At 44.1% G+C, this 16,126-nt stretch overlaps 1 protein-coding gene across 2 annotated transcripts; it reads left to right on the top strand.

Moving 5' to 3' along the window:
• Positions 1-1,496: 1,496 nt before the first annotated feature.
• SLC25A15 (solute carrier family 25 member 15) lies at positions 1,497-15,563 on the top strand. 2 transcript variants are annotated; one of them, XM_027470933.3, is made up of 9 exons: positions 1,497-1,650; positions 2,291-2,403; positions 3,837-3,923; positions 4,225-4,352; positions 7,628-7,886; positions 10,774-10,911; positions 11,192-11,361; positions 12,363-12,521; positions 13,405-15,563. In XM_027470933.3, exons 4-9 carry the CDS (start codon positions 4,298-4,300, stop codon positions 13,527-13,529), a joined length of 906 nt encoding a protein of 301 aa, XP_027326734.1. In that variant the 5' UTR covers positions 1,497-1,650; positions 2,291-2,403; positions 3,837-3,923; positions 4,225-4,297; the 3' UTR covers positions 13,530-15,563. The 2 variants fall into 2 exon arrangements, with proteins under 2 accessions (XP_027326734.1, XP_071888687.1); XM_072032586.1 differs by having other exon boundaries at positions 1,548-1,702.
• Positions 15,564-16,126: the final 563 nt, after the last annotated feature.

Raw genomic sequence — 16,126 nt, 5'->3', positions numbered from 1 at the left:
ACAGCTGAAAGTTCCTTGCAAGTAAAGAGTGATCTCTAAGTGTTTCACATCATTTGAGATGCACAATTATTTTTCTGTCATTAAATGTTTACCACAAATTCAGCAATTATTTCTACACTAAAGCAATAGCCATTCACAATTTGGTAAACCTGCTCTTCCTTAATAATTGCCATATTCTGAAGAATAGCCCCAAACCATTTAAAAGGACTTTTGACAAGAATATAACTGTATGGAAAAATCACCCATACTTGAAGCCTACAATTCATTAAACTGATGGTTAAAAAAAATAAAATTGGTATTTATAATACTTCATGGTATTTATAATACATTTTTGTACAGGTTCAGTGGAGTAAAGTGATATTAGGCCTCATGATGTTTGCTTAAGCTACTGTATTCTACCTCATATTCCCCAAAATCTAGGAGTATATCTTAAAAGTCACTTGTTGATCTACTGCAAATTGCTCTGATGTCTGTCCATATCCAATATAATGTGCTACAGGTCACTGTCTCTTACGTGCAAATTAAGATAGTTTTTAGCAGACTTCAGAACAGGAACACCCTTTAGGTTGTGTCTCCACAATTATTTGAATATTCAATCCACCTAAATAGGAAGAGGAAAATCCTTTTTATTTTAGTCACTATCAATAGTGTCAGGGTTATCTTTATACCTTTAGATTTAAGACTTTGCACTGTTATGTCTCTTCCTGAAGTATAACATAGCTCCGGACCTCTACCACTTAGTCTTCTAATGCACATGTGAAATTTACCAGGGAATTTGTATTTTAGGAAAGAGATAATAGTCGTTTTTTGACAGAACTGTTATTCAGGAATATAGAATAAAGAATGGCCACAAATTAATTTCTCTTCTCCTACATTGCTTGAATGTCATTGAAAAGTGCATCAAAATCTGCAAACAAGCAGGAGGCAGAAGAAAAAAAAATGCTCTGGTCAGGTTCTTACTGGTGGATGAATGGCTGTCTTAGCAATTACAGCAATTTTGTGATTCCTAGAGAAATAACTCTGATGTTATTTTAAAGTACTTAATTCCTAGCTAAATGCTTCTTTAAAAATAGGGAGGGGACAAAATATATATATATATATTACTGATATTTTAGTTTTCATTCATAAATTCAGTTATATTGTGCTCAGTAAGCTCAGAGAGAACCCCAAAATCACTTTCTGGGGGGGAGGAAAAAGGAGTTTACAAGAGAATTAGGTGCTATTTGAGCCGAACAGCCTTGGGCTTGAGCACCCCGTGGAGGCACACAGCACCTGAAGAACCAGGCTGGGAGCTGTGTTTCTTTTGGAGGAGAGCAGCAGCAAGGAGCAGCGTGGGGACGATGCTCCGGCCGCTGCAGCCTCCCCCTTGGGCACAGCGGGATGCACGCACCCCCTGCTGCTCCCTGCTGTTCCCAAGCGACCCCAAAACCCCATCCCCGAGCTGTGCACGATGCAGAAGCACACAGAAGCGGCGGGGAAGGCCGCACGCCGCCTCCCCTCCGCCAGGGGCACCCCAGGCCGCCGCCGCCGCCGCCTCCCGAGCCCTGCCCGGCCCCGCAGCCCGCCCACCGCTTCCCCGGGGCCGCGGGGGCCCGCGCCGCCTTCCCCCGGCCGCCTTTATAGGGCCAGGGGCGGCCGGGGCGAGCTGCGGTGAGTGCCTCCGCTGGGAGCACGGTGCTGGAGGCCGGGGAAGGAGAAAAAGGCACGGAGCGGGCCGCGGGGGGGGTCCCAATGGGAAGCGGTTGGGTGCCGGCTCGGTATCGGGGCCGCGAGGCCCGGCTCCGGCGCTGCGGCTCCTTCGGAAGGGGTCGGGTGGCGGCGCGGCGGCGGGCGCGGGGCTCGCAGCCCCCGGCGGGAGCGGGCGGTGCGCCCCGCTGCGGGAGCGCCAGAGCCTTCCCCGGTACAGCGAGCGGGACACCCGGGGAAACCGGGTCACCCCACTCGCTGCCCGCTTTGTCCGCTTCAGAGCTGGCGGTCCGGGTGCTAAGAAGCGTGTTTGTCTGTGGAGAGGTCGTTCTGGTTATTAAAAAGTGCGTTGCTGTGGTGGTGAGGGGTGCACGCCACAGCCTGTCATGGCCCAGACCTGGTGTAACTCTGCTGCACGTGGTGCTGGCCTGCGGTGACCTTGAGGGAGTAGAATTACGGCCTGGCTTCCTTCAAAGGAGCGGTGCTGCCTCGTGGTTTTGTCTGCTTAGTGTGTGGGGAAGTCATCTGTGCCTAATGCATCCCGGGCTGGGGGTGGAAGGCTCTGCAGGACCTGTCAAGCTTACCAACACTTCTGTGTTTCCAGGTTTGGAGTTTGGATTTGCTGTACAAGTAACAGAGCAGCTGTTGCCTCACAATACCTACACACAGGTTTGAATCTGATAGTGTTATCACAAAGAGGGCTTCCCTGGAGAGGAGGTACGTGCATGTCTAATGACAGAATAGTTTTGACTGAGTCTTCTGAAAGTGCCAGTGTGCTCTTAAGGATCAGGAGAGTAAACTTACCTGACTCTTAAAACTTCTATATTTCCATATGCATCTTTGTTTTCCCTTTTGCTGAGAAGGTTTTGGTGGGTATCTGTGGGTGATTTGGCATGTGCTCGCTTTGAGGGCTGGCACAAGCTGATAAGCACTGGCTATGATGCAAGCAGTGTGGGTGTTACTGAAGGCAGGCAATTGTTGCTCTCTGTGAAGTCCATTCATTCAGAGGCCTTCTTGAAGATCGTTCTTTCTTCTGTTCCTTCTAAGTGAGAAGCAAAACTGCAGAGTGCTGCATGAACACTAATGAAGTGTATAGGATAGTGAGGGGTGACTTGGTCCAGTAGCCTCTCTTCTGAATCTGAAATAATATCAAGCTTACAGTGTTGTCAGCAGTGAAACAGTTCAAACCTGTAATCACAATTCAGCAATAACAAGTGTTGGTGTAATTTATTAAAACGCTACTGTTGTTTTTTTAACCTACTTCATTGATTGATACAACATACCTAAACAGGTCAGGCATGAAATTGACTGACAGTACTTGGCCTACTGTTTTCCTGAAACTCACGAATAATAAACTTGTTCAGAGATGGGCTTTCTTAAAACCTTGTTTGTATGCAGGCCTGTGTCTGCTTGTAAGCAAGTGCCTGTGCTTGTAATCCAGAAGTTGTTAAAAAAAAAAAAAATAGTTCACACAATATTTCTTATTATTCTTCCAGTGTGACTTACTGGAAGTTATGTTTCCAGTTCGTATTACTCAAAAATATGTTTTGGGAGGCAGCAGGCTTCAAAAGAAGGATTGCAGTGGGTATAAGAATGGAAAATACTGTTCCCTGATTTACTCTGCTTGAAAATAAGCTTAAGAGTCAATGAGGCACTGACTCATGTGTGAGGCTTTTTAAGACCCATGCAGCTTTTTTGACAGCACTGCCAGCCAAGTGTCTAGCTCAGCAATGTGGTTCTGAAACAGTGGGAGCTCTCTGGCTCAGTGTTCTTACTCCAAATTACTCCAAATGAGCAAGCTTGTCTTAACAGCTCACCCCACGAAATTACCTCGCTGCAAACTTGAAAACAGAATTCTTTTGAATGTTTTATTGGAAACCGTTGCCTTTGTATTTCTGCTTTCCAGCTGCCTTCCTAAGAGATGAGGTATATTTCTTATTTTACTTTATAATGCACTGTTGTGTAGGGACTTGCACTAGGAACATGACAGCCAGACACAATTCTAAGTGTTCATACTCATTTTTTTCTATTCGTATCTTCTCGGCGCCGCATAGAAATACCTAATGTGCCTGTATCCTGTGTGATGATGAATATAATTTTCTGGGCTTGTGTTCACCATGAGGAGAACAATTCTCTATTTTGCTTTATAGGTGGGGAGCTGAGACAGAGGGGGAAGTACTCCTGCCAGCTAGCCTTGCACACCCATTGGAGACGCTGTTTCTGTAATCAATAGAAAGGTAATATTCAACAGTGTTCCCTGGAGGTACTCTTTGATTTCATGTGAGAGATCCAGGAAGACTAGAGACTGGAAAGCTCAAATAAACCAAAGCTATGCAGTAATACTTCAGAGGGTTTGCCTAATGTGTCAGAAGTAGTCAAAACACAGGTATGCTACGTCTCAGTTTAGTTCTGGGAGTAAATGTTTTCTGTTAGTAGCTGCTTTGAAATGAGTTGAATGGAAGCGAAAGCATATATGTGATGTTTTTGCCTGTCAGTTATTGTTGTAAATTGTGTGTGCTTTGTCCTCTTTTCCCTCAGGAGGAAAACAGATTGACATCTTCCAGGAAACGGGAGCCTTTTCACTCTAGTAACCAAGAAACAAGTGTGAGGCATGAGGATCAACTCTGCTCTTCAGGCTGCTATTGACCTCACAGCAGGAGCTGCAGGTAATGCTGGAGAACACTTAATTGCACTAAACTCCTGAGGGACAATTTTAATACATCAAAATGTTTAAAAGCAAATTCCCATTGCTTAGAGAACGGGGGAAATATCAGCTTCTGTATCTTAAGGATATGGGGGTGAAGCAGGTGACCTCAGCCAGTGGAAGTAGTTGTGCTGTCCCACTGATATTGCCATAGTGGTGATGTCCATGGCCAAGGGATGAATGAGTTGTTAATTACCAGGGAAAAAGAGTCTTCCTGAGAGCCTAAGCTTCATCTCAGGGGGAGGGAGGGGGGTTGAAAAAGCTATGTGGAAGCACTAGCAAAGCTTTTGCCGTGAGGACAGGCTTAGTTATGGAGGTTCGATTTATAGTTTATCGTAGAAGCTTACGTGATGTTCAGAAGAGATGTAACATTGGGATAGAACAGTTAATTTGACAACGTTTGTACTGCAAAGGTTGCAGAAGGGGTTTATCTAATGTACTGTTGTAACAGGTTTAAACAAGTTGATTTATTTTCTTTTCTTGCCCTTAAAATAGCTGTTACAGTCAGTCCTTTTATGACAGTGCTAATGGTGTTAAGTGCATTCAAGGCTAGTTATCGGAGGTCATTTGTCAGAGTGGAGTTAGCCTTGCTGCAGTGAGAAAGCAAAGGGAGACAGGCCACACAAACCCAATGTGGCACCTTCATAAAGCATTTGGTCTTCCAACATATTTTGCCCAACGAATACTTGCTTTATTAGCTGTGGCACGATGCCATTGACTAGACAACACCCTGCATCCCTGCGAGGAAAGAAGTGCTTCTGCTGTTATTCCTTCATTCCCTCAAGAAAATTTTTCTGTTAATCTGTTCATTCACATTTTTGGGGGGTTGAGGGAAGCTCTTTTTAAGAAAGTAGCTAACCTGCTCTGTTTTGCAGAGTAACAACTTAATGCGTGAGCAGTTCTTGACAGGTTTGCTGGTGTTCCTTGGTTCTTAAATGGGAGATGTGATTGCTTTCCTTCTCAGTACATCAGTTTAGGAATGCTGTTTTTAACATCCAAGGCAGTGGAGAAGTCTGACTTTGAGCTGAAGCCTTAATGTCCTTCCTTGGTTACTGCAAGAGCTGAAAACTAGCTTAGAAATCCATTGCTTGGTGATACACTTCCATGTTCATGTAAACTGCGTGCAGGTTTGCCTGTTTTCTTTTTGGCAGTAGAGATTAGAGAATCTTAAAACTTACTGTGCCACTTTCTCTTCTGATACAGTTCCCCTTACTTCAGATAGGGTGGAGGAATTCAGACCTTTTTCAGCGTGACTTCATTGTTCCCAAAACAGTGTTCTTGTTCTTTGGTTTTCTTTGCTACTTCTGTTGTAATCAATACTTTTACTGTTCCCTTAGTATTTATTTTCCATGTTCTTTCCACATACTTGTTCAGTATTGGTTATGTTCATTGGTAGTGCCTGGTGCTGTGTTATTCTTGTGTCTCTGTGCCCTTTAGGAAGTGTAAACCACTATGCAAACAGCTTGTTCCTCAGCACATGCATAACCGGGTTTTACCTTCCTCTCCAGATACAGTCTCAATGAGCTGATAAGTGATGTCATACTGGGGCAAGTAAATTCTGACCAAGAATAAATAAGTCATCTACCTGCCTGTGGGTCATAGTCCTTTGCCTCGGATCTTAGCAACCTCTGATCACTTCTTTAAACAGGACTCTTTCCCACCACGCTACTGTTACTGTTAGGAGTACGTTTATCCAAACTTTCAAGCAGGGTTGTTTTTGGCTGGTTTAATTTTACAGACTCTACTTCTGGCTGGAAGAATTTTTCCTCTTAATGTTTGAGATATTAACCAGATATTTAAGATATTAATCTTTACCTCGAGGCTTACAAAGTTTGTTGTACTTTACTAAGCTTCTCGTGCCCCTTCTAGAGATGCTGTAAGAAGAGCACTTTCTCTTTTTAGAACAGCTCAACTCCCAATTTTCTTGAGCTTCGGATGCCCTAGGCCATTACTGCTTGTCGTGCACTTCTTCCAACAGCCATTATTTTACTATGTGGGATATTTTAGGTCTGCCTTTACACAGGAACCTAACACTTGTTCTGAAGGTTTCTATCTCCCTGACTTCCCTGGAGGTAGTATTTGCTGTCTTTCCAGAGCTCTGCTCTGCTTTTCATCTGAGGCTGAAGTGACCATTACTGCCCTGAGCCAGCTACTTCTCTCCTGGTTATCCCTCCCAGACCAAGTAGCTCTTCATGCCTTCTATCACTTGCTCTTCAACTTTATGATTTATCTGGTTGAGCATCAAGTTTCATGGGAGCTGGGTTCCTGAATTCTTTTTAAAGACCTGAAGTATCTCTTTGCAGAGTAACAACAAATGTGTTTGCAAAGAGTAAAATCAAATAAGAATCACTGGTTAAACAAGCATTTACTTAACTCTTCATCTTAGAAGAAAGTTAACTAATCTTAATCGGATACATACATTTCTTGTTTCTTTTCTTTTTTTACATTATCTGGATTTACAGATGGTTATTTCAGTTACATAAATGAAAAAGCAGCATCTTGTTACCTTGCCCTCTTTAAGGCATTTGCATGCCTACAGTGTTTTGTTGAAAGATCAGTTCCTCTATTAGGATGGTTCTTTTTAAAAACAAAACCAGATAATGCTCACCTGTCATATGCTTCTTGTTAGGTATCAGTTCCTGACAGATTGCTGTCAGTGTATGCTGATATTTCAGATCGAAATAGCGTATCTAACTTTTTCTGCAGGCAACTGAATTGAGTTCAATCTCATGGAAGAGTGTTATGCTGTGGGCTAAGAGGTTATTGACAATACCAATAGAAGTATCTCACAGGTTTTTAGGGTATTGACCTTGCAATTCAGTTTGGAAAAGATAACGGGTTAGGAAACTTTGCCCTCTTGCCCTTTTAAACTTCTCCTATGCTATTCCGGTATCTGGGAATAAATGTAAATAAGAGTCATTCAGACCATTGAAGTGAAGGATTTGTATCTGTGGTTATCAATTTATAGTGTGTTATCAGTTTTAGCACTCTCTGAGCAGTGTTCCTCTTGTCCTGGAGGTGTCTCTCACCTGATTACAAATCATTATTTGGTTGTAGAATTGGAGGGTGTCCGAACCACTGCATTAAGGAGCAAGTGAAAACACTGCTTAACTCATTGCAAACGACTTCATTGCCAAGGAATACCTCTAATTCAGTAGCTGTCTAAGTGAACTGACTAATTTAGATGCTCACCCTTATTAAGGTGAAGAAATGCTTAATGAGAATCACCTTGCGCAGGTGGAACAGCATGTGTGGTGACTGGCCAGCCCTTCGACACAGCGAAGGTGAAGATGCAGACGTTCCCTGACATGTACAAAGGAATTGTTGACTGCTTTGTGAAAACCTACAAGCAAGTGGGGTTTCGAGGCTTCTACAAGGGGACCTCGCCAGCACTGGTAGCCAACATCGCAGAGAACTCCGTCCTGTTCATGTGCTATGGGTTTTGCCAACAAATTGTGAGAAAAATTGTTGGAGTAGACAGGAAAACAAAGCTCAGGTTAGTAACTGAAACCTCTTTTGTGTTCAAAAGGAATAGTGGTTGGGGGGAAATCATGCAACTGCTACTAGTAAAGATTCCCCAGGTGCAGTCGGTGTTCCAGGCCCCTCTCCATCAATATGCAGCACAGGATGTTTTGGAATGTAGATCCTTGTGCTAGGATGTGGCCAGCTACTTGTCACTGCAGTTGGCTGATTTCAATGATCACAACTCAATTGAAATGTTGAAGACCTGCAAGGCTTTACCAAAGGGACTGAGTTGCCTAGGTTGCCCTGCCTTTGCAGGGTGGGGAGTGGTTCCTCTTACAGGGAGGTGTACTGAGAGGAAAGGAGGCTGCTTCTTGTACTGTTTGTTTTCTTTGAGTTTCAAAGGCTCAAACATAATGGTCTCTAGACCAGAGGATCCCTTCAACACAGCATGTTGTCTACAGCGCTGGCAATAAGTGGTTACCTAAAGGACAAGATGCAAGGAAGTATTAAATACTGAGTCCTCTGCCAGCTCATGTTCTTAGATCAGAGGATTTCTTGATCTTGGTGTGATTTTTTTATTTATTTATTTATTTTTTTTTAATCAATGGCTTTGGATCTCTTGAAGCACTTGTCCACTCTCCCCTTGAGTTCTTGTAAGGTCGTGCAGTTTGGCAGGGAGTTCTGTGGGTGACAATTACTAGTTCTGTAACTGGAAGAGACAGGGAACAGCTGGTCCTTAGCCGCTGTCTCTGTGACACTTGGGATCTTGTAGATCTCTGTTCTGTGCCTCTCTTCCCCACCCAAGACTTGGAGAGCTCTTAAGATCTTCTCTTGAGACTCACTGATGAAGAAATTGCATGTTTAGGGTGGAAGTAGTGCAGAAAACCTTCAAGTAATATATTTCAGTGTACCATTCCACATCCTCAGAGTACGTACACAGTTTTATTTGAACAAATGGTGTGACTACAGCACTGAGCAGAGCTGTATCAGGATAAAACACTGAATTATTTAAGTTTATTTGAAAAATGCTTCCCTTGGTGCTGCTGTCTTCATCCAGACTGTTTTGGGGGCACTTTATGAGGCACATCTGTAAGAGAATTGAGTTGACATGGTTTGCAGTTGTGCCCTGTGTACGGGTGGTCTGTCCAAGACATCACTGCCCATTCTTGTTTTGGAAGAGTGAAGAAACATCTGTAGCATGCTGTAGAGAAGGGAAGGAACTGAGGTGGCTGTCCTCAGCTGTGACAAGAACTATCACTGCCCTTATTGCCTCAGCTGTTTTAAAAACTGCTGTGCTGTGTAACCCCAAAGCAGAAGGGTGTGAAGTCGCACACTGAGGTGAACCTGAGCGTTTTCCTTACCATTACCTAAGCAATTGCTACATTAATTAGTTTTTGCTTTTGGTTAAATTTTCAGTAATGTGTTCTAGTAAGTTTGGTTTGGGAATAGGTTTTCCTCTTTGTGTTTAGGGGTCAGCATGTGAAGCCTTACAAAGCAGTTGCAAAACAACAGTTTTTCCAGTTGAAGGAATAAATGCCACTGGTGTGTGAGTCCAAAAGAAAACAAATAGGAAGAAAAGTGCTAAATTCCACTCCTTTTAATGTCCATTTAATCCAATCAAACTGATTTAACTCCATGCCGAAGTCTAAACTGAGACCACCCAAAGGACAGAGAAGTGCTAAATTCCTCTTCTTTTAATACCCATTTAGCCCAACCAAACTGATCTCATCCCATGCCAAAGTCTAAACTGAGCAAACTATTATCCTTGTTTACCTCAATTTGACTTCTTCAGTACGTGACTGGCCATCTTAAGCAGATTACTTTCTTTGAAAAACAAGATAAATGCCTCTTATAGATGAAGCATCAGTTCTAAGAGTGGATGATTTTTGCTCCCGTGCTGTGTGGTTAAAACTTTCCTACCTGGAAAAGTACTGAATTACCCACTCGAGTTAAGAGGGAACAGGTTTAAGGCTCATCACTTGTGCAATGAGGCTTGATACATTAAAGACCAAAGCCTAAGCAGCAGGCCTAGTTAAACTGTTGGATGTAGAATTAAATATCAAGACAGGCAAAAGTAGAAGAGATCTGAATTATGGTGAAGTCTAGTTTTAGGTCTTTACCTCTGTTAGAGTTCTGAAGTCTGATAGCCTCTGATTTTTATTTTCCTTCTTTCCTTGAAGGAGAGGATTCTGTGCACCCCTCAGCACAAAGCTGGAAGGCACCTTTCCCATATTTTCTTACCCTAATTCCTCAGTGTGTAACTTTATTACCTTGCTCATCACTTAATGACTGCAGGGCTCAGCCACATACTGTATTTTTAACTCTGCCTTGCTCTGTTGTGAGCTCTAGAGCACCTCAGATCCCTGTTACACCCAGCTGTGTGTGCTGCAGGAGGATTGGGTAATCAGTGTTGCCATTTCCTATTTACTCAGTTGCTGCTCTGCAGACAGTTATTGATTTCCTCCAGTCTGACAGTTCTTTCACTGCAACATCTGAATGACACAAGGCTTGGTTCACGTCACCGCTTCAGTTTCATGATGCTGTGAGGTGAAATGTTGTAGGATTAATCTCTGCTGTAGGTGTGTGTTTGCAAGATGTGTAAGGTCACCACGAGAAGTCCCAGTTTGTAATGCTGTGGGTTAACACAGATCACACCGCTGTCTTGTTCAGTGGTGTCATCTGTGTCTGCACTATCTCCAGCTCCAGATGTGTGTGAGTTGGACATGAAGATCGGGTGAGCTTTGTCCCTCATCTCCCTGGTCCAAGGAGCTGCCCTTCCTCTTGAGAGCCTTTCCCCTAGGGCTGTCTTTGGTTTGATAATGCTTGTGGTACAGGTTCAAGAAGCTGATTGCTGGTGCCGTGGCCCTGCTGTGCTGAAGGCCGGTGCCCAAATACCCTGTGCAGTTTCTCTCTTGCAGTGACCTGCAGAACGCTGCCGCAGGCTCCTTCGCCTCCGCCTTTGCCACCCTGGTCCTCTGCCCCACGGAGCTGGTGAAGTGCCGGCTGCAGGCCATGCATGAAATGCAGCTGTCGGGGAAGATAGTGCAGGGGCAAAAGTAAGTATAGCCCCTGTCCCGTACTTCTGAATCCCTTCTCTGTGTATTTATTAATTCTGTGCTGGCTCAGCGGTGCCACATTTGTTGTTAGCCAGGGAAGAGCTGTGACGGGAAGGATCGTAGCACATGCACTAGTAAAAGTGGATGCTGGTGACAGACTCCAGGCAGGATCTTGCTCGGAGTTTTGCTTGAGCCCTGCTGTCTACACACTGGTCTAACTCTGAATTGTTTTGTAACCTTTGCTATTCAGCATCACTAACTGGATTGATCTCTCTACCAGCACAGTTTGGTCAGTAGTGAAGAGCGTTATCCAGAAGGACGGTCCCCTTGGATTTTACCGTGGCTGGTCCAGCACGTTGCTGCGGGAAGTCCCGGGCTATTTCTTCTTCTTTGGAGGGTACGAACTGAGCCGCACGTTCTTTGCCTCTGGGAGATCAAAAGATGAATTAGGTACGGTGCCTCCAGGCGGGTTCTAGCGGGCTATGGGGCATGTAAGGGGGGGACACATTCCCTTGAGGGTATGCTGATGATGCACAGCAGACGTAAAACACCTTTTAAACAAAGGGAACTGGGCATAGGGAATACAAAGATCTGCACTTCGTTTATGTGCAGTAATTAATTACTGAAGTCATCCCTTTCTAATGGAGCAGGATATATTGTAAATGGAAAATGCAGTGAGCTAGCAGCAGCATTACAGAACTCGTCAAATATCTGACACTGCAGCGTAACACCTCTGAACTACTTATTTCAGCAGCTCTTCGGAGTGATATTTGAGTCTTCAGCTGTATCACCTTGAAGGGTGTACAAATGCATGCTGACCGTTAGATGTCATTGCAATGATGAGAGAACACTGAGGCTGAAAATCAGACCTTCAAAAAGGAGGAGATGCCAGGATAAAGATCGTTTGTCTCCTTCTGAAAGACTGAACAATGCTACTTTGTCTTGCTGGCAGTTAGTATGTCAGCTGCATGTATTCCAAGCTCTTGTTTTTGCAAAACCTCTATAAAATCTGAACTGAAACACAAAATGAAAAACACATCATGAAAAATGACTGACCACAGAAATTTCACTGTAACAAAAAAATCATCTCTGCAGAGGTGATCAGCATCACTGTAACATCACTCTAAACTGTTTCATAACTAGCACTGGAAAATAGTTATAAGTGTGAAGGGAGTAGAGTTAATTTAGTTAATGCAGTCACAATATAGCTCCGAGTTGTGTGTTCTTAGCATGACCAATAAACTAAAAGGCACTCCTTATAACCTTTGAGCCTTTGGCTAGACCTGCAACTTAGCAGTGGCTTAAAATTAACTTAAAGTTTGTGGGGAAGCAGGAATTGCTCTTTTGCCATAAGCAGGGCCCTCTGCCTTCTCCGTGACTTCAGAAATAATGTGATATTTCTGTTGGTGAATGTTCTGTGGTGTGCCTAAAATCTTGTTTCTTAACCTTAGGTCCCATTCCCTTGCTGCTAAGTGGAGGTTTTGGAGGCAGCTGTCTGTGGATCGCTGTGTATCCCGTGGACTGTGTTAAATCTAGAATTCAGGTTCTCTCCATGGCTGGAAAGCAGACGGGCTTTATGGGAACATTTGTAACTGTTGTGAGAACTGAAGGTGAGCGTGCAGCATAGCAAGTGAATCTGATAGGTTTGGAACTGGAGCCCATTTCCTCTGGTACCAAGAACTGCTTAAGAAATCTTGTCTATTGATGATGTGTTAGAGACTGACAGAAACAGTTTCTAATAGAAATACTGATGATGTAGTTTGGAAGTCTTAGAATCCAGAAATTGAGACATTCAGCATTGTGCCATATCTTTTGGTTCAGGAGACAATTAAATTAAGGCTAACAGAAGCTCAGTAAGCGTTAAATGCAGATGAATGAATTCCCTATGATCAAACCTATAAATGAAATTTGAAGGAACCAGTAAAGTTTGGTAGAGAATTTTTCCTTATCTCTAGAAGCTGGTATATGGCTGACAGCAGTTTGGTAAATGAGTCTTAGACTGGCAACTTGGAGCTTCTACCTAAGCATCTCCTCTGGAAAAGGCCTGTACCAGGCACTGCAGGAGGTGGTGTAAGAATGCAGCTAGCAGCAGACACAACTCCTGGCCCTGCTATGGGGGAAGCTACTCATCAGAGCAGGAGTCTGGCTTGGGACACAGCTCCGCAGTGGTTGTGCCCTTCTTTCTGCCAGCTGCTGTGAGCTGTATCCTCCAGTGAGCAATCCTTCTGAAGACCCTGTCACGCCTAAGATAACTTCAGGTGCTTACATTAGAAGCTTAAAAGACTAAACTCAGGTTGCAACTCGAGATACTCCTATAGCTACACCCAGTAGCACTCCAGTTAGCTGCTCCAGCAGAGGGTTCAGCTGTGCGTGTGCACCTGCCCCTCTCAGCAGCAGCACTGCCTCATCAATATCCTTCAAAGATGAAAGAAGAGCGTTTGGTGCTGATGGGCGTTTTAATAAACGGCTAACCAGGTCTGATTTAATTTCCAGGTGTGCTTGCCTTGTACTCTGGACTGAAGCCAACTATGATCCGTGCATTCCTGGCCAACGGGGCGCTGTTCCTGGCCTACGAGTACAGCCGGAAACTTATGATGAAACAAGTGGATTCGTACTGACGCCTTCTAGCAAACGGAGAACAACCTTTTAAATGATCAAAAAACCTCTAGATCACATCGCGGTCTGAGCAGTGCCAGATCAGTGACCTAATTTTAAGAACTCATTTCCAGTTTAGGATTTGTAATCTTCTAAATTGAAGTGATTTTTATAGAGATGTGTACATGCTGCTTGAGTTGGACCCACAGGATCATCTCCAGCTTGCAGATCCTGCACTGGGTATGTTGCATGTCAGAAATGTCTTTTCCTGCCTGTAATGGTGCTAAAAAGACACCTTGACATGTTGGTTTTAATGGTACATGCGGGGGTGTGAGTGAGTTGTTTGAGCTCCTTGTCTAGCTCCCTTTTGCCCTGTGCCTGTCCAGGATCAGTGCAGTTGGTGTCTGACTGCACGCTCTGGGCCTAAAGAAGTAGGAAGTGTTCACCCACTTGACCTAGAGCTGAGATACACCCATATTTGAGATAAAAAAAAAAAATGAAATAACTGGTTTTAAGGAGTTCATTTGTAACAATTGTTCTCTAAATCCTTCCAAGAAGTGCTAGAGCACATTAAACACTTAAGAGGAACTGCTGGAAATAGCTGCTGCTTCCAAGTCCAAAGCTGTAACTTGCAGGCTCCTGGTCAGGTCACCTTTGTGGGGCTGAAGGGCAGGAAGCTGAAGAGGAGCAGAAGGCCCCAGCTGAGTTCTTGAAGACAACTGACACCAAGGTTTCTGCGGTGCAGAACAGACTAACTGGAGCCCTGCCACATGTGCCACGTGCTGTGTCTCCTCAGCTGAGTGGAAACTGCTCATGTGAACGGACTGTTCATATTACTGCCAGGCCTGGAGGGCGTGCCTGCTTCTTTTTTGTGTTACTTGATTCAACATGCAGCGTAAGGCCAGTTAGCATAAGCCAAAAATGATATTGTAACACCTATTTTCCTAGCTGACCCCTCCATTCTTGAAGTATGATTTTCATGTAAGTGTGTTCTATCTTGTAAGCAGCAGCCTAGTGCCAGTCCTGGGAGAAGAAAAGGCAAGTCTCAGAGCAACAATGTTCATAACTGAGACCTGGTGTTGTACAGAGGGATGTTGTCTGTGTGGTGTAGCATACCTGCCCCAGAGGAGGGCACAGACAAGCTGCCCTTGGGGTTTGCAGAGCTCTTTAACCCACCAACATCAGAGCTGAACCAAAATTAGCAACTTATTTCTGGGCAAGTTACAGTTGCTGTGATAAGTCAGAGCTGAAACAGCTGGGTTTTGTATGTTCCAGCTTGTTTCATAGCCCCAGGCAGAGAGAAAAACTTCAGATGGATGAAGATGTCTCAGTATCTACTGCCTCTTGGAGGAGAGCCAGAGTAATCTTAAACTGGCTACTCCATTTCATGGCTATTGCCTGTTTGGAGGGGAAAAAAAGGTGCTTGGTGCAGTTCCCCAACCCCTTCTTGAGTCTTCATGTGCAGCACAGACTGCTCCTACACACATGAAAGATGCAGTTAAAAGAGTGCACCATGGAAGAGGCTTCAGTGCCTGTTGTGCTGATTTACCTTGACTGCCTAGTACACTAAGGACAGTAGCACTGTGAATAACCCATTCGTTAAAAAGGAGTTTATGCCAAATGTTCGAATAATTCAGGTAGCAGAGTAGGACTTCTAAAGTCCTCAGCCTTCCTCCTTCCCAAAGTTGTCTACCCAAGAGTTATACTGCATTTCTGTGTGGTTACTATAGTCATGAGCAGTTAAGGACAGAGTTCATAGCATTGGGATACTGAAATCTATTTCATAGATTTGTCTTTGCTTTCATTTTTTAAAGCTCAGTTGCAGTTTTTAATACCGAAGTTAAGGCTTCAAGAGAAGCAGGATTTTTTTAAACCAACCTACAGCAAGAAGCTGGTGGCAGAAGCAGGCATGTGTTTTGAGAGTTTACCTTTCAGAGTCAAACTAAGTAATTTTTATAGCTACAGGCACCTGAGCTGTACACACACACCAATTGTTCACCTAAGGACTTTGCAATGTTGGTACAGAAATTTGTTGGAATAAAGTTTGATTCAGCTGACTGCCTGTTTGTGCAATACCACCAAGCTTAGCTAACTGCAGGGCAACGGGTGAAATGGGTGTCACCATCCCTCTGAAGGAAGAGGGGTTTCAGGAACCCTTACTGATTCCAAAAATCCCTCACACTTGAAGTGAAAACTCCAAGTTGCTGTGAAGCAACTGTAGATTTCACATACTCTACTATAAAGAAAATAAAACCCCTAGTTCAGCCCTTGCTCTGTTGCTTTGTTAGTATGAAAGCCAGTTCTAATATTAGAGTTTACCTCAAGACCCTAGATCGTTGATTAATGTGCTCTAAGAGTAAGGTTCCAGCCGGAGGAACGCTGAGAAGAGACTTGGGTGACCTCAGTTGCAGGGGTGAAGGCTGAGTGGCCACGACCCTGCAGCCAGAGGTTACTGCTGCAGGAAGATCACCAGCTGTAGAAAGGTGGGTGTTGGGTTTCTGACATGAGATGCAACAGCTCTTGACAGCTATTTTGCTTATTTCTCCCCTCTCCTCTAGCTGAAATATGCAGTTCAGTAAAACACACCACTGGTTTTGCTCTTACAGCCCTTACTCTTGCC

The sequence above is a fragment of the Anas platyrhynchos genome, chromosome 1 (assembly GCF_047663525.1).
Source record: "Anas platyrhynchos isolate ZD024472 breed Pekin duck chromosome 1, IASCAAS_PekinDuck_T2T, whole genome shotgun sequence".
NCBI lineage: Eukaryota > Metazoa > Chordata > Aves > Anseriformes > Anatidae > Anas > Anas platyrhynchos.
The sequence above is the reverse complement of the archived record's forward strand: the minus strand, read 5'-3'. Positions and strand labels throughout refer to the sequence as shown.

Bases quoted from the DNA above. Each gene is read 5' to 3' on its own strand.
- SLC25A15 (XM_027470933.3), top strand. From the start codon at position 4,298: ATGAGGATCAACTCTGCTCTTCAGGCTGCTATTGACCTCACAGCAGGA. The intron at 7,887-10,773 runs GTTAGTAACTGA...TCTCTCTTGCAG, and splicing joins GACAGGAAAACAAAGCTCAG to TGACCTGCAGAACGCTGCCG. The intron at 11,362-12,362 runs GTACGGTGCCTC...TCTTAACCTTAG, and splicing joins GAGATCAAAAGATGAATTAG to GTCCCATTCCCTTGCTGCTA.